This window comes from Sus scrofa, chromosome 12, assembly GCF_000003025.6.
Source record: "Sus scrofa isolate TJ Tabasco breed Duroc chromosome 12, Sscrofa11.1, whole genome shotgun sequence".
Taxonomy (NCBI): Eukaryota; Metazoa; Chordata; class Mammalia; order Artiodactyla; family Suidae; genus Sus; species Sus scrofa.
This window is the reverse complement of record NC_010454.4, coordinates 21,322,190-21,345,581: the sequence shown is the minus strand read 5'-3', so window position 1 is coordinate 21,345,581 and position 23,392 is coordinate 21,322,190. Positions and strand designations below refer to the sequence as shown.

The window sequence follows — 23,392 nt, the reverse complement described above, 5'->3', positions numbered from 1 at the left end:
CTGGCATGGTGAGCCAAGCTACTTGTGGGGGTGGGACCTAGCCCTCAGATGCAATGATATGAGAACAAAAAAATAGCCTGAAGACTACTCATCTAAAAACAATCATGCAAAAATTGTTAGAATAAATAGCAAAATGTCCAAAGGTTTAGAGGTTCAATGGACAGCAAAATTCACAAGTTGACTTTAACAACAGAACGACTTTTCATATTGGATGAAATAGGTTTTGAAGGGCATTGATACTGAGATTTAGAGCCCTGGTGTCTTAGAAAAGGTGTGCTCAGACGTAGAGCTAAACCCAGGAATTTGAAAGCAAGCTGTTGATGTGGAAGATAAGCCTAAGAAAGGCTTTGGGCAACCTGGGAAGTTATTCCATGAATGGACAGAAACCAGTATAGAATAATGTTTTTAAGGCCACACCTGCGACATACAGAATTTCCCAGGCTAGTGGTTGAATTGGTGCTGGAGCTGTTTGCCTACACATCAGAAACTGCAACATGAGATCTGAGCCATATCTGCCACCTACGCCACACCTTGAGGCAAGTCTGGATCCTTAACCCCCTGAGCAAACCCAGGGATCAAACCCACATCCTCATGGTTACTATGTCTGGTTCTTAACCCACTGAGCCACAGTGAGAACTCCAGTATAGACTAATTTAAAGATCAAATTACTCCTGACGTTGCCATTGTGGTTCAGCAGTTTAGTAATAACGTGACTAATATCTGTGAAGATGTAAGTTCCATCCCTGGTCTCTTGCAGTGGGTTAAGGATCCATCATTGCCCCAAGCTGCAGTGTAGGTTGCAGATGTGGCTTGGATCCGGTGTTGCTGTGGCTGTGACATAGGCCAGCATCTGCAGCTCTAATTCATCCCTAGCCAGGGACATTCCATATGCCACAAATGGGGGCCCTAAAAAGAAAAAGATCAAATTAGTCCTGTAGGCAGCTGGGCTACAAGCCCAATAGGGGCTCTGGGAACCAGTAGGATGGGCCCCCACTCAAAGGGAGAGAAGCCAGGACATTTATCCCAAACTCCTATCCCTTGGGCAGCACTGCTCTGAGCCTTAACTCTCCTCTGGGAACCTGCCCAGAGCTTGCTCCTTCACCCAGAGAAAGTCCTCAGGTAGAGGGTTTCAGGTGCTTCGCTGTAAGAAACCCTCCCCCACCCCCACCCCCGTATTAGAATGAGGAGGGCTTAAGGGGTAGAGGTGCAAATCCTGAAATCACTGGCTACAGACTGCTCTTGCTGCAGAGAACTACAGAACATTTGGCTGGTAAGAATGACAATTCAAGAAGAAAAAATAAGGAGACACGATGCTAATGGGTGTGTTTGTCTGGGAAATAATATTTATTAAGATTTAGGAAAATACCGTATGAGAAAATTTGTCAGGAAATAAATATACATGTGGGATGTGCTGGTTGACAGATTTCAGAGAAACAGGACACTTTGTGTTCTTTGGGGAGAGAGTTCGGAACATGACGGGGAAGGCAATGTATTTGGAGGCCAAAGTGAGAAGAATCGGTTGCACTAGAGGTTTGACGACGGGCCTCTCATGATTCAGCTCCCACTGGGGCTACATCAGGAAGGTTGGTGGACGGAGCAGGACAGGGCGCTCAGCAGCAAGAACCACTAGAGCAGATTGGGCGGCAGCAGGTGGGGCGGCAGCAGCTAGAGATGCAGCAGGGGGGCCGGCAGCAACTAGAAATGCAACAGCTGGGTCGGCAGCAGGTGGGCTGGCAGCACACAGACTGGCAGCAAGGGGGCCTGCAACAGCTGGAGAGGTAGCACCTGGGTTGGACACAAGTGGTCCTGCAGCAGGTGGTCTGGCAGCACTGGGGCCTGCAGCAGCTGGAAATGTAGCAGCTAGGGCGGCAGCATCTGGAAATGCAGCAGATGGGGCGGCAGCAGGTGGACACACAGTAGCTGGGGCGGCAGCAGGTGGTCCTGCAGCAGCTGGGCTGGCAGCACCGGGGCCTGCAGCAGATGGGGCGGCAGCAGGTGCGGTGGCAGCAAGTGGGCTGGCAGCACACAGACTGGCAGCACCGGGGGCGGCAGCAGGTAGTCCTGCAGCAGGTGGTCTGGCAGCAACTGGGGTGGCAGCAGGTCTCCTGACAGAGACCTCGGCCACAGCTCAGGTCCGAGCAGACGGAGCCACAACACGAGCTGACCATGGTGTCAGAGAGTTCTGGGAGGGTTTCCAGTGGAGTGTATTTCTTGAATCTTAATGCCTTCCTGTTCCAGGTCCTCTTTTATACCCTGCTGAGCGATTTCTTCCCTTGTTATTGTTTACTCTGATTAGTAAGCAGTTGTTAAATTAGGCAATTATGTTTGCCAAATTGAGTGGAAAACAGTTTCCTATTCCTGATGGATTAGCATCTATCCACTTGACTCTTCCTGCCTCGTATCTGGTTGTCTTGCTTTGTACCTGTCATCTTGGTTCCGATACTATTTTCACCTTCTAAGCTGAATGCATTGACTCTCATGCCATGTGCTCTTTCCTCCTGAATCATCTCCTTGTTCCTTCCTTGCAGGTATTTTCTCTGTTTACCAATATTGCAATTCCTTCCATGGAGCATTTGTCTGGTGGACTTTAGCATGGAGCCGTCCACATGTCACTCTTCCCCACCAGTGGGTCTTAACATGCCCACAACTTTTGTACCATTCCTTTTGGGAAAAAGGCACAGGTCCAATCCAGATATAAGGAAATTGCAGAAGATGGAATCTTAGCATGGGGAATCAAGGTAAACTCTATCTGTGTTTAGCCCTAAGGAAAAATGACCAATGGGCACAGAGAGAAGAAACCCCAGGACACTGAGATTCGATCTTCCTCCCATTTCCTAGACTTGAAAATGTTGGCAGATGTCTTGTTTTTAAAGAACAAATACATGTTTGCAATGGACAGAGCCCTTCAGGAATCATCCCTGGAATGGATACCATTGCCCATGTTATTTTAAAAAAATATATATTTATGTGAAAAATAGAATATGCAGTGCAACCTTAATTATGTAAAAAAGCATATAGAAAAAATATGGATATAATTACCAGAAATATGCATAGTAGGAGAGAAGGGAGTGGGATAGAAGGAGCATTTGGGGACTGGGTACAAAACTATTGCATTTGGAATGGATGGGCAATGGGGTCCTGCTATACAGCACAGGGAACTAACTTTGTGTGATTGGGTCACTTTGCTCTACAACAGAAATTGAGGAAACGTTGTAAATCAACTACACTTTAATAAAAAAAGAAATATGCAGAGTAATTATCTCTGTTTGAGAGTCTATTAACTCAATTTTCATCGGAACACTTTTATCTTCTACTTTTTCTTTGGCAATTTGTTTTTCTTTTGTAAACAGAAAAAATTTTAAAGAAAACTGTGCTGTGCCATTACATTAGAGATCTGTACTGTTACCCTCTTGGGGTTGGACCACTGGGGCTTCCAGGCCAGCATAATACTCAGACAGCAGCCTCAGTTCAGCTGTACTGGTTCTTAGGATGCTGACATCCTGTTGGGAAACAGCCAATGCCCTGATCTCCCCAAGTTCCTCCCACCCCCAACGCTGCATCCTTGCGATCCAGAAATAGGTAAAACCAAGCATCTACCGAGGGATCCTCCTCTAGGGCTAAGCCTGATATCTATTTTGATTCGTTGGTGATTTTGCACTACTGATTTTTAAATATTTTGAATCTCGTTCTTGCCCTGGAATGCCAATTCACTAACCCAAGGGTGCACAATGATACCTTCCATGTGAGAGCATTCAACCAATAAATAGGAAGCTTTGTAGGCAGGAAATCAAAGCTCTGCCAGAGGAAAGAGTTTTGCTATGAACTAGCCCTTCCTCCTTCTGCTTCAGTGTACAATGCGCATCTACACCATCCGTTAACCCAGGGTCGGAATGCCTGCTCAGCTTCAAAGATCACGCTAGCAACGTAACTTCTGCTTTTTTATCATAAATTTTTTTTAATGTTTATTAGCGTATAGTTGCTTTACAGTGTTGTGTCCATTTCTGCTGTACAGCAGAGTGACCCAGTCCTACATATATGTACACATTCTTTTTCTCATCACATCTTCTATCATGTTCTATCTCAAGAGACTGGATATAGACCCCTGTGCTACAGAGCAGGATCCCCTTGCTTATTCATTCTAACCGGAATAATTTGCATATAACTTTGTAAAGTACTAGCATTCTTCTCCAACGCTGCAGAGGATCACGGGGATTTGCTGTTCACTTTGCATGCTCTTACCTGAACTGTGTATCTTTAGTGAATTTTACGTAAAATGTCAGGGTGTCATTTTGATGTATGAGCCTGTGTCTCAAAATGTATACGCCTGTGCCTTTGACTTCTAACAGGTGGAAGCATTTTCAGAGCTTCTGTCTCCCCGGTCGTAATCCTCTGTTTGACTGTAATAAAAATTCTCTTTTTTTCTTCTTAACGTCATTGTGAATTGAATTTTCCTTGGCATTTACACTCCGGAGATTGCCCTCTTGGGCATGTATACCAGCGAAGTGAAGAGTTTTTTTTCACACAGTCACCTGTTCAGGAATGTTTATAGCAATTTCTTTCAAAAGAGCCCCAGAATGAAAATGACCTAGATGTCCTTCATTGGGTGAGGCGGTAAACAAATGGTGGTGTACTTACCCTTTGGATACCGCTCAGCAGTAGAGGAGAAGGAGCTATTAATATACCCAACAACCTGGATGAATCGATAGAAAACTATGTCTAGTGAAAAAATGGCAATCCCCAAAAGTTATGTACTGTACATTTGCATTGATAATGAAGTTCTCAAAATGACAAAACTGTAGAAACAAAGAACAGATCAACGGTTGTTAAAGCTTAAAGAGGCGGTTGGGGGAAGGAGGGAAAGGAATGTGGGTAGCGATACAAAAAAAAATCCTAGGCAATCTTCGTGGGGCTGGAAATGTTCTGTGTCTTGGTTGATGCCACGGGCGTAAGGAGTCACAGAATTATAATAAAAGTTAGCAAAACCACAGAGGTAATTTTTTAATACTATATTAGAAATAGAGGAACAAAATCACAGATCTACTGAGTTTGCTTTAGCAGATTTCTTAGTCAGGACTTGAAACAGATGTGTGTGTTCTCACATGTGTTAACAGAACAGAAATGCTACAATGAGAATCTTCACGAGAGCAATGATTGTCTTAACATAAACATCTAATAATAAAATACTGAGTTTAAGGGTGTGATTTTATTTATGACAATAAGGCTATATTGCTCTATAGATATCTGAAAATGATGCTTAATTTTTGATTTTTTTTTTTTTTTTTTACTTTTTTCAACTGAACTTCCATTAGAACTAATATCCTCAGCTCTTGGGCCCATTGATCTGCTTTTGTTACGAAACAGAAATTCCGTCAAAGACAAAGGAAGTTGCCATTAAAGAACAGAGATGAAACCAATCAGATAGATGATTGCTTTTGTGCCAGACTCCATTTAGGTGAGACGGTAATTCCAAAACTTAAGTGTCTTGGTTAAGGGGCCAAGGTAAACACTGCAACTTGGACTGAGTGGAGCTGGAGTGGAGAACATGACAAGTTTCTTGGCCCATTGCAGACAAACTTTGACAATTATAAGTATAAACACATTATGATGGCAATCAAGCCCTTCAAAATTAGAGGTTGGCCAGTATGTCTCACCTTAACTTCCTGCCATCCTACCCACAAGCTGCCTGACTCACTAATCGTTCTCAGTAGATTTTTACAGCTTCTGTGCTTCCCCTTGAAATGCCTGGCCTTGCTGCTTGTTGCAGCCCTGTTTACATCCTATGATCCCTCCTAAGGATGCTTTGCCATGAAGGATAGGCTATCCCCATTTTATTTATTTATTTATTTATTTATTTATTTTTGTCTTTTTGCTATTTCTTTGAGCCACTCCTGCGGCATATGGAGGTTCCCAGGCTAGGGGTCGAATCAGAGCTGGAGTCAATGGCCTATGCCAGAGCCACAGCAACGTGGGGTCCAAGCCTCGTCTGCAACCTACACCACAGCTCATGGCAACGCCGGATCGTTAACCCACTGAGCAAGGGCAGGGACTGAACCCGCAACCTCATGGTTCCTAGTCGGATTCGTTAACCACTGCGCCACGACGGGAACTCCGGCTATCCCCATTTTAGAGTGTCTGTAATTGTTGCTTGGTCCCTTTCTCGGGATAATTGCATATTCTGTTGACTCATTTCTTTTGCTCTTATTCAAGTAACTTCTTTTCAGGTGGAGGTGGCAATCAGACAGGACACATGTAGCAGTATAGCTATAGGAGACATTTATCTAAGCATCTTTCTTTTTTTTTTTTATGGCCATGCCTGTGGGATCAAACCTGTGCCACAACAGTGACCCGAGCCACTGCAGTGACAATGCCAGATCTTCTAACCCACTGTGTCGCAGAACTCCTGCAGGAGACATTTCATTTGTTTACCTGAACATGACCAGGTCTGCCTGAGGTACAAGAGAGGTAGCCAGGAAAATCTCACGGGTGTAGGTTCATTGCACAGCTTTCAAGCCCAACCTAACTCCTTTCTTTGAGGATCTCATTTTGGCGCCCCTTCCGACCCTTCCCCACCTGGTCCCCAGACCTTCCGCGGAGGAGAGCTACTTGTCCACATGTGCTCCACCTCTGACTGCTAGCCTCCTCGTTTGCTGATGACTTTTTTAACATGATGACATCATTAACATGCAGGAGGCTGGGGAAAAGCAATCGAGGCTTAGTCTCTGCTGTGTTGGGTCAATGGCAACTGATTTCTTAGCTCATGTCACTCTTGTCATCACAGGATAAACACTTTCCCATCTCTACCTCCTCTTTATCTTATGGAATTGTGACCTACACATTTCCTCTAAATTTACTGACTTTTGAATTTTATTTATAAAAATTTTTCTTTCTATAGTACATTCTCCCAGACAGAAATTTCACCCTTCTGATCAACATTACCCAACATATTCTACCTACCATGGATGGTCCTCCTATCCTATAAGACTGGATTGTGAGCTCCTAGTAGAATCAACTGTGCCTCACGTGTGTTGGAATGATCCCCAGAGCCCAGTGGTGCAATGAACATGCCAGCTGATGGATCAAGAAAGCTATTGTTTATTAGGTAAGGCGGGTTACATTATTTTGAAAAATATATAAAGACATTCTTTTCTATAATATGGGCATTAGGTAATATTTGAAAAATCAGTTTTCTTTCCTGGCCACAGAAACCACACTTTTTCCACCTTGAGAGAAAGCATGCTGGAAAATGAACTGAAAATAAACTCTCAGAAATAACTAAAGAAGGAGTCACGAATTTATTTTATCATGATAATATCATTGAGAAACAGTTAACATGTAATTGTGAAGGTCAAGGCAAGGGTAACAGTCGGCGAACTGGGGGTTTAGTCCAACTGCATTGTGCACATGAGGCTAAATATAGGGAAGGGATCTGGGGGAGGCAGGAATGGTATTGAATGCAGATGAGGGTGCTTGAACCTAGGGCTTGGTAGATCACAGAATGATAAAGCTGGTTGTCATTTATAACATGGAAAAGTTAAAATGAAAGACACTTTCACACGGATGTGATGGTGGCTGGCTCATGGTTGATAGTCAAGTATGAGTTCAGCAAGAGAATCCACCACAGCGGGGGCGGAAGCAAGTTGTACGGCAGCAGGTGGTCTGGCAGCGGACTGGACGGCAGCAGCTGGACACAGGACAGCTGGGGCGGCAGGTGGTCTGCCAGCAGCTGGGGCGGCAGGTGGTCTGGCAACAGACTGGACGGCAGCAGCTGGACACAGGACAGCTGGGGCGGCAGGTGGTCTGGCAGCAGACTGGGCGGCAGCAGGTGGTCCTGCAGCAGGTGGTCTGGCAGCAGACTGGGCGGCAGCAGGTCTCCTGGCAGAGACCTCGGCCACAGCCCTGGTCAGAGCAGATGGAGCCACAACAGGAGCTGACCATGGTGTCTGAGGGTGGAGGATCTAGGTGGGTTTCCAGAAGAGTGAGCTTCTTAAGTCTGGGAGTCTCCTTGCCACATGTCCCCTTTTATACCCAGCTGAGGGAGTGCAGTCACCAGGTTAATGGCTATTTCCTTGTTGTCTGTCTTAATAGACAGGCAATTATCAAATTAGTTATTTTTGGGGTAGAATGCATTTTTTCCTTTCTCTGTGTTATGGTTTCTCCAATCCAGTCTCTCCTCCTGTCTCATCTCATCTTCTTTCTTATGTGCATCATCACATTTCAAAGACTCTTCATCAGATTGCTTGTCATGTGACACAACATTGGATGATCAACACTCTATGTGTCAGTCAGCCTTAAAGCTTCGTGACTCACACCAGACCTCAAGTGAGACAGGGGAAACATTAGATCTTGTTTTTTAAAGACTTTTTTGAGGAAAATGAACTTTGAACATACTATGAGAACACTTGGAAGAATTTTTCTTAAAACATTTGAAATGGAAAGGCTTTTCCAAGACAGAAAGCTTAAAAGTGACAAAGAAAAAGACTGAAAAATTTTACAGCAGAGAAATTTATTTATTTATTTATTTATTTATTTTTAGGGCATATGGAAGTTCCCAGGCTAGGGGTCAAATTGGAGCTGTAGCCACCAGCCTGCACCACAGCCACAGCAATGGGGGATCCAAGCCCTGTCTGCGACCTACACCACAGCTCATGGCAATGCCAAAACAGTAACCCAGAGAAGGCCAGGGATTGAACCCACATCCTCATGGTTACTAGTTGGGTTCTTTACCACTGAGACACAACAGGAACTCCTAAATGCCTAATTAGTTTTTTTTTAAGCTTTAAACAAAACCAGAAGGCTACTAAAGAGCAAACTGAGAGTAATTAACAAATGCCTTAGCCAATATAACAGAAAAGGACCTAATTTTCTTAATGCATGAATACATCCTATACCTAATAAGAAAAAAAGGCCGACAACAAAATAAAAAATTGAATAAGGATATTAACAGTTATTTTACTGAAAAAGAAATATAAGTGCTTTTTAAGATTTTAAAAGATATTCAGTCTCATTTATAATTTAAAAAATATTTTTAAATGATTTTATTTTTTCCATTATAGCTGGTTTACAGGGTTCTATCAATTTTCTTTTTTAAAGCATTATCTTTTTTTTTTTTTTTGTCTTTTTTCTATTTCTTGGGCCGCTCCGGCGGCATATGGAGGTTCCCAGGCTAGGGGTTGAATCGGAGCTGTAGCCACCGGCCTATGCCAGAGCCACAGCAACGCGGGATCCGAGCCACGTCTGCAACCTACACCACAGCTCACGGCAACGCCGGATCGTTAACCCACTGAGCAAGGACAGGGACCGAACCCGCAACCTCATGGTTCCTAGTCGGATTCGTTAACCACTGCGCCACGACAGGAACTCCAGTGTTCTGTCAATTTTCTACTGCACAGTAAAGTGACCCAGTCACACATACATATATACATTCTTTTTCTCACATTATCATGCTCCATCAGAATTGACTGGATATAGTTCCCAGTGCTATACAGCAGGATCTCATTGCTTATCCATTCCAAAGGCAATAGTTTGCATCTATTAATCCCAGACTCCCAGTCCATCCCAACTCTTAATTGAACAATTTATCCATTCATCAAACAAAACACTGAACACATTTTATGTGTGAGGTCCACCCCAGGCTCTGGGGATGCAATGATAAATAATTTGAAATGAAAAATATAAAATATCTAAATTTTAAAACTCTAATAAATTGGAGAGGTTATAAGGAAACAGACATTCCCATATACAGAATGGCAGGGGTCTAAAATAGGGCAAATTATGGAGTTCCCATTGTGGCTCATCCAGTTACGAACCCGACTAGTATCCATGAGGAGGCAGGATCAATCCCTGGCTTGCTCAGTGGATTAAGGATCGAGCCTTGCCGTAAGCTGTGGTGTAGATCGCAGGTGCGGCTCAGACCCCACGTTGCTGTGGCTGTGGCGTAGGCTGGCAATTACAGCTTCAGTTCAACCCCTAGTTGGGAACCTCCATATGCCACAAGGGCGGCCCTAAAAAAAAAAATGGGGGGGGCAAATTCTTTATAATTTAATAGTAACTATGAGACTTATAAGTGTGCATGTTCTCTGATTGAGAAATTTCACTTCTAGAAATGCATTTGACAGAAACACATACACACAAGCTCTAAGACATACACTCAAGATGTCCTTTGCAGCGTTGTTTGTCAGCGCAGAAGTCTGAGGTTGAATTGCGCTGTGGTACAGAAGAGAATGTCTTGGAGGCAGGAAACACCAAGGGAGTTCAGGAGTGATGGCGCATCATCTCATCATGAAGTAGAGCACTCTTTGAACTATTCTTGCAACTTTCCTATAACTTTAAATTATCTTAATAAAAAAGGAAGTGAAGAGTTCCCTGGCGGCACAGTAGGTTAAGGAACTGGCTTTGTCACTACTGTGGCTTGGGTCACTACTGTGGCTTGGGTTGCTTTGGTCCCCTTGCCTGGGAACTTCCACTTGCCACCGGCGTGGTCAAAAAAAAAAAAAAAAAAGAAAAAAAAAGAAAGAAAGAAAGAAAAAAGGGAAACGAAGTACACTTTTTAAGTAAAAACAGGCCATCCCTATCCCATACAGACTCCTTCATCCCTTTTAGACAAAATTTTCCAGCAAGGAGGGAAGAAGGGAAGAAAGGAAGCAAAGCTATAAGAATATCTTTGGTTGTGCTGTTTTCCAGTTATTGAAGTCTAATTTCATTTCATTTTCTTAAGAGAAAAAATCTTGTTATTCTGCTGTAGGATTTTCTTTGTAGCCTATATGTTTAGTGAATATTCTGGATATACATGAAAATTTTTAAAAAATAGTTCATCAGGCATAAGATTGCATATAAATATCAATCACATCAAAGGTCCTACTCACATTCTCTATTTCCTTATTTATTTTTCTCCTTCAAAAAACCATTTTTTGTTTTTGTTGTTTTTGTTTGTATTTTCTAGGGCCGTACCCACGGCATATGGAGGTTCCCAGACTAGGGATTGAATCGGAGCTATAATTGCTGGCCTACACCACAGCCACAGCAATGCGGGATCCGAGCCGCATCTGAGACCTACACCACAGCTCACGGCAATGCCGGATCCTTAACCGATTGAGCAAGGCCAGGGATTGAACCTGCAACCTCATGGTTCCTAGTCGGATTCGTGAACCACTGAGCCACGGCGGGAACTCCAAAAGACCATTTTTGAAATAGCGTGTTAAAGCCTGCTATGATAGTGGTTTTATCACTTTTTCTCTCTATATAACAATTTTTCCCCCTTGGTTTCAACATGGTTCAAAATGCTTATGACTACAAGAAAGCCAATGTTTATGGAGGCATAATTTAATACATCAATGAGAAGTTACATCAAAGGCAACCTCAGCGGGTTGAGGACCTGATATAGATTCACTGAGGATATGGGTTCGATCCTGGACCTCACTCAGTGGGTTAAGGATCTGGCATTGCTGCAAGCTATGGCATACATTGCAGATGTGGCTTGGATCCTGGGTTGCCATGGCTGTGGTGTAGGCCGGCAGCTACAGCTCTGGTTTGACCCTTAGCCAGGAACTTCCCTATGCCACAGGTGCAGCCATAAAAAGAAAAAAATAGACAAACAAACATGGATAAGCTAAAGCACCAATAATCAGACCACAGTATGTATAGCAAAATGCCTGGGGGCAGAATCAGCATAGCACACTTGCCACTTTTTTTTTCTTTCTTTTAAGGCCGCACCTGCGGCATATGGAACTTTCCAGCCTTGGGGTCAAATTGGAACTGTACCTACCAGTCTACACCACAGCAGGGCTGTATCCAAGTGGCATCTGAAAACTACACCTTAGCTCATGGCAATGCTGTATCCTTAACCCACTGAGTGAGGCCAGGGATCGAACCTGCATCCTCAGGTGTAGAGGGATATCTATCCACCTTTGCAGCCCAAATCAGGTAGCCTCAACAGCAGAGGCACCAGAAGTCCATAGTCACAGTTAAGTCAGGGCAAATGAAGCTGTATTAGGAGCCACAGTGTCACCAGGGCAAGAAAAGACTCTTTCTTTGAAAAGGTTACCCACAGGAAAATGGCTAAGTATCCAAAACAATCCGCTTTGCTCTGTTGAGACACACGATGGGATCATTGTTGTCACTTTTGTTCCTGCATTTTATTTTACTATTTTATTTTATTTTATTTTATTTATTTTATTTTATTTTATTTTTGGTTTATCCCATGGCATATGGAAGTTCCCAGGCTAGGGGTCGAATTGGAGCCGCAGCTGCCAGCCTACCCCACAGCCACAGCAACACGGGATTCGAGCTACGTCTACAAACTACTCTACAGCTCATGGCAACACCAGATCCCCGACCCACTGAGCAAGACCAGGGACTGAACCCACATCCTCATGGATACTAGTTGGATTTGTTTCCATTGCACCACAAAGGGAACTCCCTGTTCCTGCATTTTAATACACTGATGGGCCTTTGTATATGTGTATTGGTTTATAACCTTATGAGTTTCCTATGATCTTCTATTTTGACTTCTGTATACGGCACAGCGTGATTACCATCAAAGGCTTAGTTTCCGTTCATCACCATACAGTTGCCCCCTTCACCTGTTTTGCCCTTCATCCCCTGCCTTTCTTTTAAACTCCAATTCGAAGCAAAATATTTGTATTTAGTGGTCAAACCAACTGCTTTGAAATTTTGTACCAGTAAATGTAAAGATTGTTCAAACTTACCTTGGGGTAATTTTGTTATCAGATCCGTCACCATATTAGGAGTTCAGCATAGAAACATTCTGTCTGCTGTGGACAGTTCGATCTGCTGTCACAGGAAATGATGTATCCAAATACCCACGTGGAGAAGCATCCTCCTAAGAGATAAATCTATCATTGAACTTGGTGTGACATATATGAAATCCTTGTTAAAATGTGGCGGTAAGTTAGAAAGTGTTAAAATTCAATTTGAATTTATCATTCCTTTCACCTGTCTTTACAGGTGAATCCCAATATAAGCAGCTCCGGTGGGAAAATGTAGGTGGTGACCCTGGCTCTGTCCTCTTCTCTGGATTATCTTGAACTGAAAGGTGTCGAAAGGATATACTTGGTCTTGAGAACTGATGATTCATAGTTACATGAGGCTGTGGGTGTTGACTGCCTCTCCCATTTGGGGGAAATAAGTTCCTATGGTTTAATAGTACCTAGGACAATAATCTCATTTGCAGAAGATTCATAATATTTAGGGAACTCTTCCTCCTTAGGCAATTTTCTGGGGGTCATGAAAATGTGATAAATAATAACAAGGAAAATTCTGTTCATTGGCCCCAGATTTGGGCAACAGAGTATAAAAGGCCTAGTAGAGGAGATGATTTCAGATTCTGCAAAGTGTGTCTCTGCTCAGAAATCAACCCTCCACACCTGACACCATGACCCATTCCTGCTGCTCCTCTTGCTGCCAACCAACCTGCTGCAGAACCACTTGCTGCAGGACCACCTGCTACCAGCCCATTGGCAGTGGGTCCAGCTGTTGCCAGTCTTGCTGCCCCCCAACTTGCTGCCAGACCACCTGCTGCCAACCTACTTGTGAGTCCAGCAGCTGTGGACAAACCTGCAGCGGGTCCAGCTGCTGCCAGCCCTGCTGCCAGCCCATTCGCTGTCAAACCACCTGCTGCAGGACCACTTGCTGCAAACCGACTTGTGTGACCACCTGCTGTGAGTCCAGCTGCTGCCAGCCCTGCTGCCAGCCTGTTCGCTGTCAAACCACCTGCTGCAGGACCACCTGCCTCAAACCCACCTGTGTGACCCCCTGCTGCCAGCCCACGTGCTGTGAGTCCAGCAGCTGTGGACAAACCTGCTGCGGGTCCAGCTGCGGACAGCCCTGCTGCCAGCCCTGCTGCCAGCCCGTTCGCTGTCAAACCACCTGCTGCAGGACCACTTGCTGCAAACCGACTTGTGTGACCCCCTGCTGCCAGCCCACGTGCTGTGAGTCCAGCAGCTGTGGACAAACCTGCAGCGGGTCCAGCTGCTGCCAGCCCTGCTGCCAGCCCCGCTACCAGCCGGCTTGCAGTGCCGCTGTGTACTGCCGCAGAACCTGCTACCACCCCACGTGCTTCTGCCTGCCGGGCTGCCTAGCCCAGAGCTGTGGCTCCAGCTGCTGCCAGCCTTGCTGCCGCCCTGTCTGCTGTCAGACCCCCTGCTGCCAGCCCTCCTGCTGCTGATCACCTGGCCAAAGAGCCACTGTCTCACAGCCAAACTTCTTATCCCCTGATTTGCCATCCCTCAGACAAATTCACTTCCAAATATTGCCGAAAGCCAGCATTCTGTCACCCAATTTTTGTTATTCATCTGCCTGTTTGGAAGCTCGTGAATCAGCTTGATGGCGTGTGAGGACCCCTCAGCCTCTTCTTCCTGTGTGGGGGGGTCATGCGCCAGCTTCCTGCATCCTCTATATGGAGTGTTTGTCTCTGCTTTGACTCTGAAATCATGACCTGCACCTCTTTCTACGTGCAACTTAGGGAAAAAACCCTCATGTCTTTTTCTTCTATTTCTGCTGCTTCTCTTCATGATAATTTTCATAATCATGTTTCTTTTTCAATGTCCTCATGGTTCCTTTCTCCTGCTTTCTTCCTTTCATGATCGCAGTGAGTTGTCTCCCTAAAAAGAGGGAATCGTACCCACATTTCTAAATAAATTCTGTGCCATTCTTTACCCCATACTGTGTTTTGTGTTATTATGCAGTATTCCTGCTGTGAGGATTTTTACACCTGTGCATCATATGCGTTATTCATTCTGAGCTCATACCATCCCCCACAAAAAATCAATAACATAAAATAAAATTTATTTCTAGGTGTTTTATGTTTGTGTTAGTGTAGGTGACAATTTTAAATTTTCATTTTTCACGGTTTCTAACATATAGAATAGTAATTCTTTTACATATAGAGCTTGTAATCAAACTCCCTTACTATTTCTAGTAGTTATTCAACAGATTTTTATTAAAGTATAGTTAATTTATAATGTTGTGTCAATTCCTGCTGTACAGCAAAGTGACACAGTCATATATACACACACACATCATTTCTCTCTCGCTCTCTTTTTTTTTTTTTTTTTTTTTTTTTTTGGCTTTTAGGGCCACACCTGCAGCATAAGGAAGTTCCCAGGACAGGGGTCTAATCATAGCTGTAGCTGCCAACCTACGCCACGGCCACAGCAACACGGGATCCGAACCTCACCTGCGACCTACACTAGAGCTCATGGCAACGCTGGATCCTTAACCCAAGGGTTGAGGCCAGGGATCGAACCCTCATCCTCATGGATCTTATTCAGGTTCATTAACCACTGAGCCACAAAGGGAACTCTGTATTTTTCTCATCTTCCATCATGTTCTATCCCAAGAGATTGGATATAGTGCCCTGTGCTATACAGTGGGATCTCATTGCTTATCTATTCTATATGTAATAGTTTGGGAGTTCCCACTGTAGCTCAGCAGGTTAAGAACCCCCAATAGTGTCTGTGAAGATGTGGGTTCAATCCCTGCCTCTCTCAGTGGGTTAAGGATTCAATGGACATTGCCACAAGCTGCGGTGAAGTTTGCAGATGCAGCTTGGTTCTGGTGTTGCTGTGGCTGTGGTGTAGGCTGGCAGCTGCAGCTTCAATTCAAACTTCCAAATGCCATAGGGGAGGCCATAAAATAAAAATAGTTTGTATCTACTGACCCCAAACTCCCAATGCACCCTTATATTCATTGCAGCACTATTCACATTAGCCAAGACATGGAAACATTCTAAATGTCCATTAGTAGATGAATGGATTAAGATGTGGTACATATATACAGTGGAATACTACTCAGCCATAAAAAAACTAAGTAATGCCATTTGCAGCAACATGGATGCAACTAGAGATTATCATATTAAGTGAAGTAAGTCAGAAAGAGGAAGACAAATACATATGAATATTCACTTATATGTGGACTCTAAAATATGGCACAAATGAACCCATCTACAGAACAGAAACAGGCTCACAGAGAACAGACATGTGGCTGTCAATAGATTTTTTTTTTTAATTTGCATGAACAGTCATATCAACTAAGTTGATGGCATTGCCCTTCCCAGGTCTAACTTAGAGGGCATAAATAGGAGCAGAACCAATTTATGCAAAGATACTTTAGAGAAAATCACATATCAAGACGAGCTTGAACAAAACTGAAAATTTAGGGACCTCAGAAAGGCTCGGTAATGGAAGGCTTCTCCAAAGCCGCTGGGAGAATTCACACACAGAGGCTGAAAATCAAAGACAGAGCATCCCGGAGTTGCCACCGGAGCTCAGAGGCTCAGCTGTAACGAGCCCAAGTAGTATCCATGAGGATGTAGGTTCGATCCCGGGTTAAGGATCCGGCGTTGCTGTGAGCTGTGGTGTAGGTCGCAGATGTGTCTCAGATCCTGCATTGCTGTGGCTGTGGCGTAGACCAGCAGCTCCAGCTCCGACTGGATCCCTAGCTTGGCAACCTCCATATGCCATAGTGTGGCCCTAAAAAGACACACGCACACACACACAAACGATACAGCATCCCATCTGCCAGCTGCTTCAACACCCCAGGTGATGTGGCAGCCCACTCCGTTTTCAGGTATCTCCCATAAGTAGAGGTCGATTATGTGAAGAGATGTCTACCCTGCATCTCTAGCATCTTTTCCTGCTGAGGGTCACTTGTGGTTAGACAATCAGACTGGCATTTCTGAGCAGTTCCTCCTCTCATTAGAAATCTTGTCTTCTAATATTCCATGCTGCAAAATCATATTCATTTCACTCTAACCCTTGGAAAGGGTTTTTCCACTTCATTGGATGTACTTCTGACTATGCACAGTATTTCTCTGTTGACTGCATTAAATTTAATTTTTTAAAATTTATTTTATTGAAATATAGTTGTGTTAATTTCTGCCATACAGCAAAATGTACATGCATATATAACATTCTTTTTCTTGTTTTTTTTTTCAGTTTATCACAGGATTTTGAATATAGTTCCCTGTGCTATATATCCTAGCTATACAGTAGGATCTTGCTGTTTATTGATGGCCTGAAATTTAAGATGCTTATTTTTCCCAAAGCCCCTGGCAAGGACAACTAGATCTTTATCCTTCAGATTAAATTCAGAGTGCTCTCTCTAAATATTCTAGATGTTTCCAGGTTCTGATTTGGTGGAATGAAATAACCTTGAAATGTATGGGCATTTGTTATCATTTATTCCTTGTATCTGTGCCAGTTTAGGAAGATGCCTCTAGTTTGCATCTTCCCCTTTCTGCCCTGAGCCCTCTCATAGAGTGTGCATCTATTCTTTTCTGCTTTTATCTTCGACCACACACTCTCCATGGTGGAAGAAGACAATGGATCTTAGTTATGGGAATTAAAATTATAAGCAAGGAGTTCCCTTTGTGGTTCATTGAAATGAATCTGACTAGTATCCATGAGGACGCAGGTTCATTACCCAGCCTTACTCACTGGGTTAAGGATCCGGCCTTGCCAGGAGTTGTGGTGTAGGTCGCAGATGCAGCTCAGATCCCATATTGCTGTGGCTGTGGCGTAGGCCGGCAGCTACAGCTCATATTTGATCCCTAGCCTGGGAACCTCGATATGCAGCCCTAAAAAGACAAAATAATAAAATAAAATAAAATCATATACAAGATTATTCAAATTCCAGTTCTGCTAGTCACCAGCTATTGATTGGGGGAGTATACTTTGCTTCTCATATATATTGGTTCTTCATCCTTAAAGATTTCTTTATTTTCCCACTACTATCTTCCACACCATGTCCATCCATGGAGTCATCTGAAAGTGTTTTCTCTCTCTTTTTTCCACTCTTTTCCTGGGTGAGCCACTCTACAAGCAGATACCCTCTTGAAAAGGCCACGATTCTTTTTTGTCGTGTGTACAACCTGATCGTATCCTGTACACCTGCAATGTGCTCGTCACCAAAACTTTGGTTTCCATTGGTCACCACCAAGTTAATCCTCTTTACCCATTTTGCCCTCCTCCCCATCACCCCCTCCTCTGATAACCATCACTGTCTTCTTTGTATCCACGTGTTTGTTTTAGTTCAGTTTGGTTTAGTTTATTGACTTATGTATATCATAGTTCTTTATATTCCACATATGAGTGAAGTCATAAGAGATTTTTCTTTCCTCATCTGATGTATTTCACTTAGAAAACTACCCTTAAGCTTCATACATGTTGCAAATGGCAGGATTTCATCTTTCAGTATGGTTGAGTAATATTCCATTATACATATTATATTATCATTATATGTTCACATAAAATATGTAATTATATAATTATTAATTACATTACATATGACATATAATATATAAATATACATTACAAATATAATATATATATAATGGAATATAGAGAGACACATCTGCTTTATCCATTTAGCCATAGATGGGCACTTAGGTTGTTTCCCTATTTGGTTATTGTAATAATACCATATAAGGGTGCATACATCTTTTCAGATGGGTGTTTTCATATATTATTAAAGAATATCACAGAAACACATCTTTTTTTCACTTTTATTTTTAATAGAGAATTGTTTCTTTTCCCTTTCTTTTTCCTCGATAATCTAAGATTTTCTCTATTGTTTACCTCTGTATGGCTGAATTAGCACAAATAAAACTTGAATATACAAATTATAAATATCTAAAGCAAGGTACTGATAAAAAGCTACAGCATGTTTGTGGATAACAGTGGCTTTAGCACTGACCACATTGACTAAAGGAGACTTGAGTGATGGAGTTCCCGTCGTGGCGCAGTGGTTAACGAATCCGACTAGGAACCATGAGGTTGTGGGTTCGGTCCCTGCCCTTGCTCAGTGGGTTAACAATCTGGCATTGCCGTGAGCTGTGGTGTAGGTTGCAGACGAGGCTCGGATCCTGCGTTGCTATGGCTCTGGCATAGGCCTGCGGCTACAGCTCCGATTTGACCCCTAGCCTGGGAACCTCTATATGCCGCCAGAGCGGCCCAAGAAATAGCAAAAAGACAAAAAAAAAAAAAAAAAAAGACGAGTGATAATTCCCACCACAATTCCATTTGCTTCCTGCAAAAACCTATATAATACACAAACATGGAATGCTTTAAATTTCACGCCAATAGCATCTTTTATGCCAAATAGAATATTTTTAAATTAATTTTTTATTAAACAAAAGGTTCTTTAAATTCTATAGTGCTTCCCTATTTTCAACATTTCACACAGATGATTTCACGTAATTCCATAATAACCCTTTTTCCCCTAACCCTGTATTGCCCTCTGCCCATTTCCTCTCCCCACTGGTAACTACTAGTTTGTCCTCTATACCTATGAGTGTGCTTTTTTTTTGTTTGTTTTATTCACTATTTTGTTATATTTTTAAGATTACACAAATGAATGATGTCATATGGTGTTTGTCATTCTATGACTTCTGTCACTTAGCATAATGCCTTCCAAGTCCATTCAAGTTCCTGAAAATTATGCCAGTTAGAATGTTTACTACAACAGATCAAGAGTTTCTGGTCTCACGGCATATTAGAAAATACTAGAAAAGAGAAAGATACCAAAAAAAAGAAAAAAAAAATCTGTGAGCCACACACATTGTAAACCACCCACCCCCTTTTTTTTGGAGAAAAAACTAATCAGAGGAAATGATATCCATTTGCAAGTGGTGGAAGATTGACTGATTAGGCTGAGCTTAGAGAAATAATATTGGAAAATAAAAACTTTGGAGAAAAATTACATAGATGGAGACAGGGGTGGGGCAGGAAGTGTTTCGTCCTTGTGCCCCACATCAGTGCCCCCCGGCGTGCCCACAACTTGGGAGGCACCAGCCAAGCATGAGTTTGGGATAACTCACCTCATTTCCCTCCTTGGGTGCATCAGTATTTGCACGAGAGAGCATGAACAAAGTGGCCGTGGTGGCAGGGGTAGAGGATTTGTGTGGACCCAGCAGCACAGGCTCCCTCTCACCACGGCTGCCTCTGCTGTCTGTGACATTAGCCATTGAGCCCTAACCAGTATGATGACTCATGAAACCTAAACATCCCACGTGAAGACAAGTCTTCCTCTCAGACGACTCACACATGGAAAGGCAACAGCTCATCTTAACTGGGGTTGGATATTTTAAATATGGCTTTATCTTCCTTGTTAGCGAACCCTCCAGAAACTTATAGTATCATTGTCACAAGATGCCAAATAACATCACTTTGAAACAAGAGACCAAATTTACGATGAGCAAGGTCAAGATGAGGCACACGACCATGGGATCTACTTGTTCTCCCATCCATCACATGGCAGAGACGGCTGGTCCCAAGGAAAGCCAGAATGGTCTGTTACACGTGCAGCAAAGACACCAAAGTGGAGGCGGCAGCCTGAGGCACTGAAACAGAGTTTTACGGTGTGGTGTATACCCTGACCCAAGAGCCGTTAAATGATTCACGCGTAGGTAGCAGCACACATACCCACAAGAGGTAGTATGTGTGGTTTCAGAACGGGATGGGTGGATGCACACAGGACTGAAGCCTCTCACTTGAACTCTCAGGGACATGCTTTGGAAGCGGTGCTGCTCATCTCCCTGGATGGAGGCACTCCCGGACGAAAGGGTTTGGGCCTATGAAAGCCACAGTTCTGTCAGGGGGCACAGTCTAGTTTTACAAGCTCCCTCTGGTGGGTTTAGACGCCTCGTGTCAGGACATCAGCAGGAAACAGGGCAGTGACTCTTTAGTAAGGGATAGCTATCACGAAGGGAGAGGGACGGGGGAAGCACATCTGATCACAGGCTCTCCCTGGAGTATCTCACGGTGTGTCCGTGCCCAGCGGTGCCCACACGAGCAATGGCCGCCGCCACATCTTGCCAAGGGCACAGTCACGGAGGCTCAGACATCTATGTCCTTGGGACGTAGATGTAGGTGCCTGGGAGCCGGCACAGAAGACTCATCCGGGCTGAGTCTGCTTGCGATTAGCTACATGACATCCCCCAACAAAATGGTTTTCTGAAAATGGGGGTAACACTTAGGTTCTGGGACCACTATGCTGCTCAGAATGGACAACGCAGAGAGGAGGTAACATGGATACAAAATCCCTATTTCAGGAATGACGTGCAATAGACCAGACCCAATATGAGATGAGTTGGACAGAATTTATTGAGGAGCAACTCCCGCATCCTGGAAGATAACTCCAGGTGATCCCACAAGAGGAAAGCTGGGTACAGAAATCTGAGTCTATGGATAGAGGACATCAGATCAGGAAGCTTAGGATCAGCTGCAGAAACCTATGAGCAGGTAATGAACATCTGTTTTCCTGAGGTCCTTAGCGGTACGAGGAGGCCAGTCCTATCTTCAGAGTCAAAGCCAAGACAAAACTCCCTATCAAGGCTGCGTGAAGCTGGCACATGATCCTCCTACATGAGAGGATGAGAACTGCGGGGAGTTCTCTGCACTCCATCAGGCTGACTCACAGGCTGTGCAACAGGCAGAAATTTGGTAGAGCATGGTGGTTGTCGGCAAAGTCTCCGAAGTGATTTTGTCCTCCAGGTGGCAAGTCCATTACCCACAGGTGTTATGTGAGGCTGGGGGTTCTTAGGCCAGGGGATCAGCAGCAGGAGGGCTGGCAGCAGGTGGACACACAGCGAGGGCGGCAGCAGGGGGTCTGACAGCAGACAGGGCGGCAGCAAGGCTGGCAGCAGCTGGAGCCACAGCTCTGGGCTAGGCAGCCCGGCAGGCAGAAGCACGTGGGGTGGTAGCAGGTTCTGCGGCAGTACACGGCAGCACCACAAGCCGGCTGGCAGCAGGGCTGGCCACAGCTGGACCCGCCGCAGGTTTGCCCACAGCTGCTGGACTCACAGCATGTGGGCTGGCAGCAGGGGGTCACACAGGTGGGTTTGAGGCAGGTGGTCCTGCAGCAGGTGGTTTGACAGCGAACGGGCTGGCAGCAGGGCTGTCCGCAGCTGGACCCGCTGCAGGTTTGTCCACAGCTGCTAGACTCACAGCAGGTGGGCTGGCAGCAGGTGGTCACACAAGTCGGTTTGCGGCAGGTGGTCCTACAGCAAGTCGTTTGGGTGGCCTCATAGCAAACTGGGGGGCAGCAAGGCCGGCAGCAGCTGGACTCACAGCACGTGGGCTGGCAGCAAGGGGAGCAGCACGACTGGGTCATGGTGTCAGCGGTGGAGGGTGGATTCCTGTTCCCAGGGGCGTTTCTCAGATGTGGATCACTCCTTCCGTTCTGGGCCTTTTGTACCCTGGACCCCCACTCTTCGGACCAATGAGCAGGGCTTTCCTTGCCGTGTGGGTTGTTTGTGTAGGCACGGGGAAATGGTCCAGGAGGACATCCTCCTCTGTCAATGGCCCTTTGATCTTTTCCTTAATTGGGGCTGCCTCCTAGGAACCGGTTTCAGAGGCGAGAGAGTCAGGGATCATCTGGTCCTGTGACATCATCTGGTCCTGGGATAGAGCTCCTGACTCTGGCTGGCTCTGTGGAAGTCAGTCTAGCTCTCCCTTCTCGGCTTTGTCCCTCTGGCCGTCCTTAGATGGGCAGTGCGCGGAGAGGGTCAGGATGCTGATGCCCTCTGCGATGATGGCAGCCGTGCTTGCATCCACGGCTGATTCCCTGGAAAGCTGATTCAAGTCTACCTTCTTTCCTGCGTCTACTCTCTGGCAAGGCACTTGAAAAATGTCCTAGTTTTGTCGCATATATTTAGGTAGGGGATGCTGGGCACATTGTTTTTCACTAGCAAATCACCACCAAAGCTGGACTAGAAGCAGAAGCTGTACCCTGTTTACAGACAGCATCAATTCATTAATATTCCTTTGCTGTTTTCCAGCTGGGTCTGTGATCTCTGGTGAGACATCCTAACTTACACCCACTTTCCTTTATATATGGTGACAAATAGGTTAGATGAGAGGACAGTAAGGTATATTTGAGTTTGTAAATTTTTATGTTTCAACAAATTTGAGGGTGTCAGCCAGAATTTCTAAAAGTTTTTCTCTGCCCCATTCTCTCTCTCTTTTAGGTACATAGTTAAGAGTGTAATTGCCATGTCATTGGAAACATACAGTTAGCAGCAGTAGAGAGAAGAAAACAATATTATAATTCCCTATTATAATTTTAATGACAGAAATAAGAAAAAAATTCTGAAATTTGTGTAGAACCACAAAATACCCTGATAGCGAAAGCAATATTGAAAAAGAACAACAAAGCTTGAGGCATCATGATCCCTGACATCAAATTATATTACAAAGCTGTATTAAACAAAATAGTATGGATTGGGAAAAAAACACAGACACATAGATCAATCGAATAGAAAGCCCAGAAATCAACCTACACATTACATAGTTAATTAATTTACTACAAAGGAACCAAGAGTATACCACTAGGAAATGACAGTCTTTTTAATAAATGATGTAGGGAAAACCGGGCA

At 44.3% G+C, this 23,392-nt stretch overlaps 3 protein-coding genes across 3 annotated transcripts; 1 reads left to right on the top strand and 2 right to left on the bottom strand.

The window, feature by feature from the left end:
- LOC100522892 (keratin-associated protein 4-12-like) lies at positions 1,331 to 7,989 on the bottom strand. Its single transcript, XM_021067006.1, has 2 exons — positions 7,669 to 7,989; positions 1,331 to 2,102 (listed from the first exon to the last, which is right to left on the bottom strand). The coding sequence occupies exons 1-2, from the start codon at positions 7,933 to 7,935 to the stop codon at positions 1,611 to 1,613; spliced, it is 759 nt and encodes a 252-aa protein (XP_020922665.1). The 5' UTR covers positions 7,936 to 7,989; the 3' UTR covers positions 1,331 to 1,610.
- LOC100517492 (keratin-associated protein 9-4) lies at positions 13,345 to 14,677 on the top strand. The gene has a single exon (XM_003482988.2). It carries the CDS (start codon positions 13,391 to 13,393, stop codon positions 14,180 to 14,182), a length of 792 nt encoding a protein of 263 aa, XP_003483036.1. The 5' UTR covers positions 13,345 to 13,390; the 3' UTR covers positions 14,183 to 14,677.
- On the bottom strand, positions 21,097 to 22,175 carry LOC100518576 (keratin-associated protein 9-2). Its single transcript, XM_005668843.2, has one exon. It carries the CDS (start codon positions 22,126 to 22,128, stop codon positions 21,568 to 21,570), a length of 561 nt encoding a protein of 186 aa, XP_005668900.1. The 5' UTR covers positions 22,129 to 22,175; the 3' UTR covers positions 21,097 to 21,567.

Bases quoted from the DNA above. Each gene is read 5' to 3' on its own strand.
- LOC100522892 (XM_021067006.1), bottom strand. From the start codon at position 7,935: ATGGTCAGCTCCTGTTGTGGCTCCATCTGCTCTGACCAGGGCTGTGGC. The intron at 2,103-7,668 runs GTCCGCTGCCAG...CTCTGTCAGGAG, and splicing joins TGTCCAGCTGCTGCCGTCCA to ACCTGCTGCCACCCCAGTTG.
- LOC100517492 (XM_003482988.2), top strand. From the start codon at position 13,391: ATGACCCATTCCTGCTGCTCCTCTTGCTGCCAACCAACCTGCTGCAGA.
- LOC100518576 (XM_005668843.2), bottom strand. From the start codon at position 22,128: ATGACCCAGTCGTGCTGCTCCCCTTGCTGCCAGCCCACGTGCTGTGAG.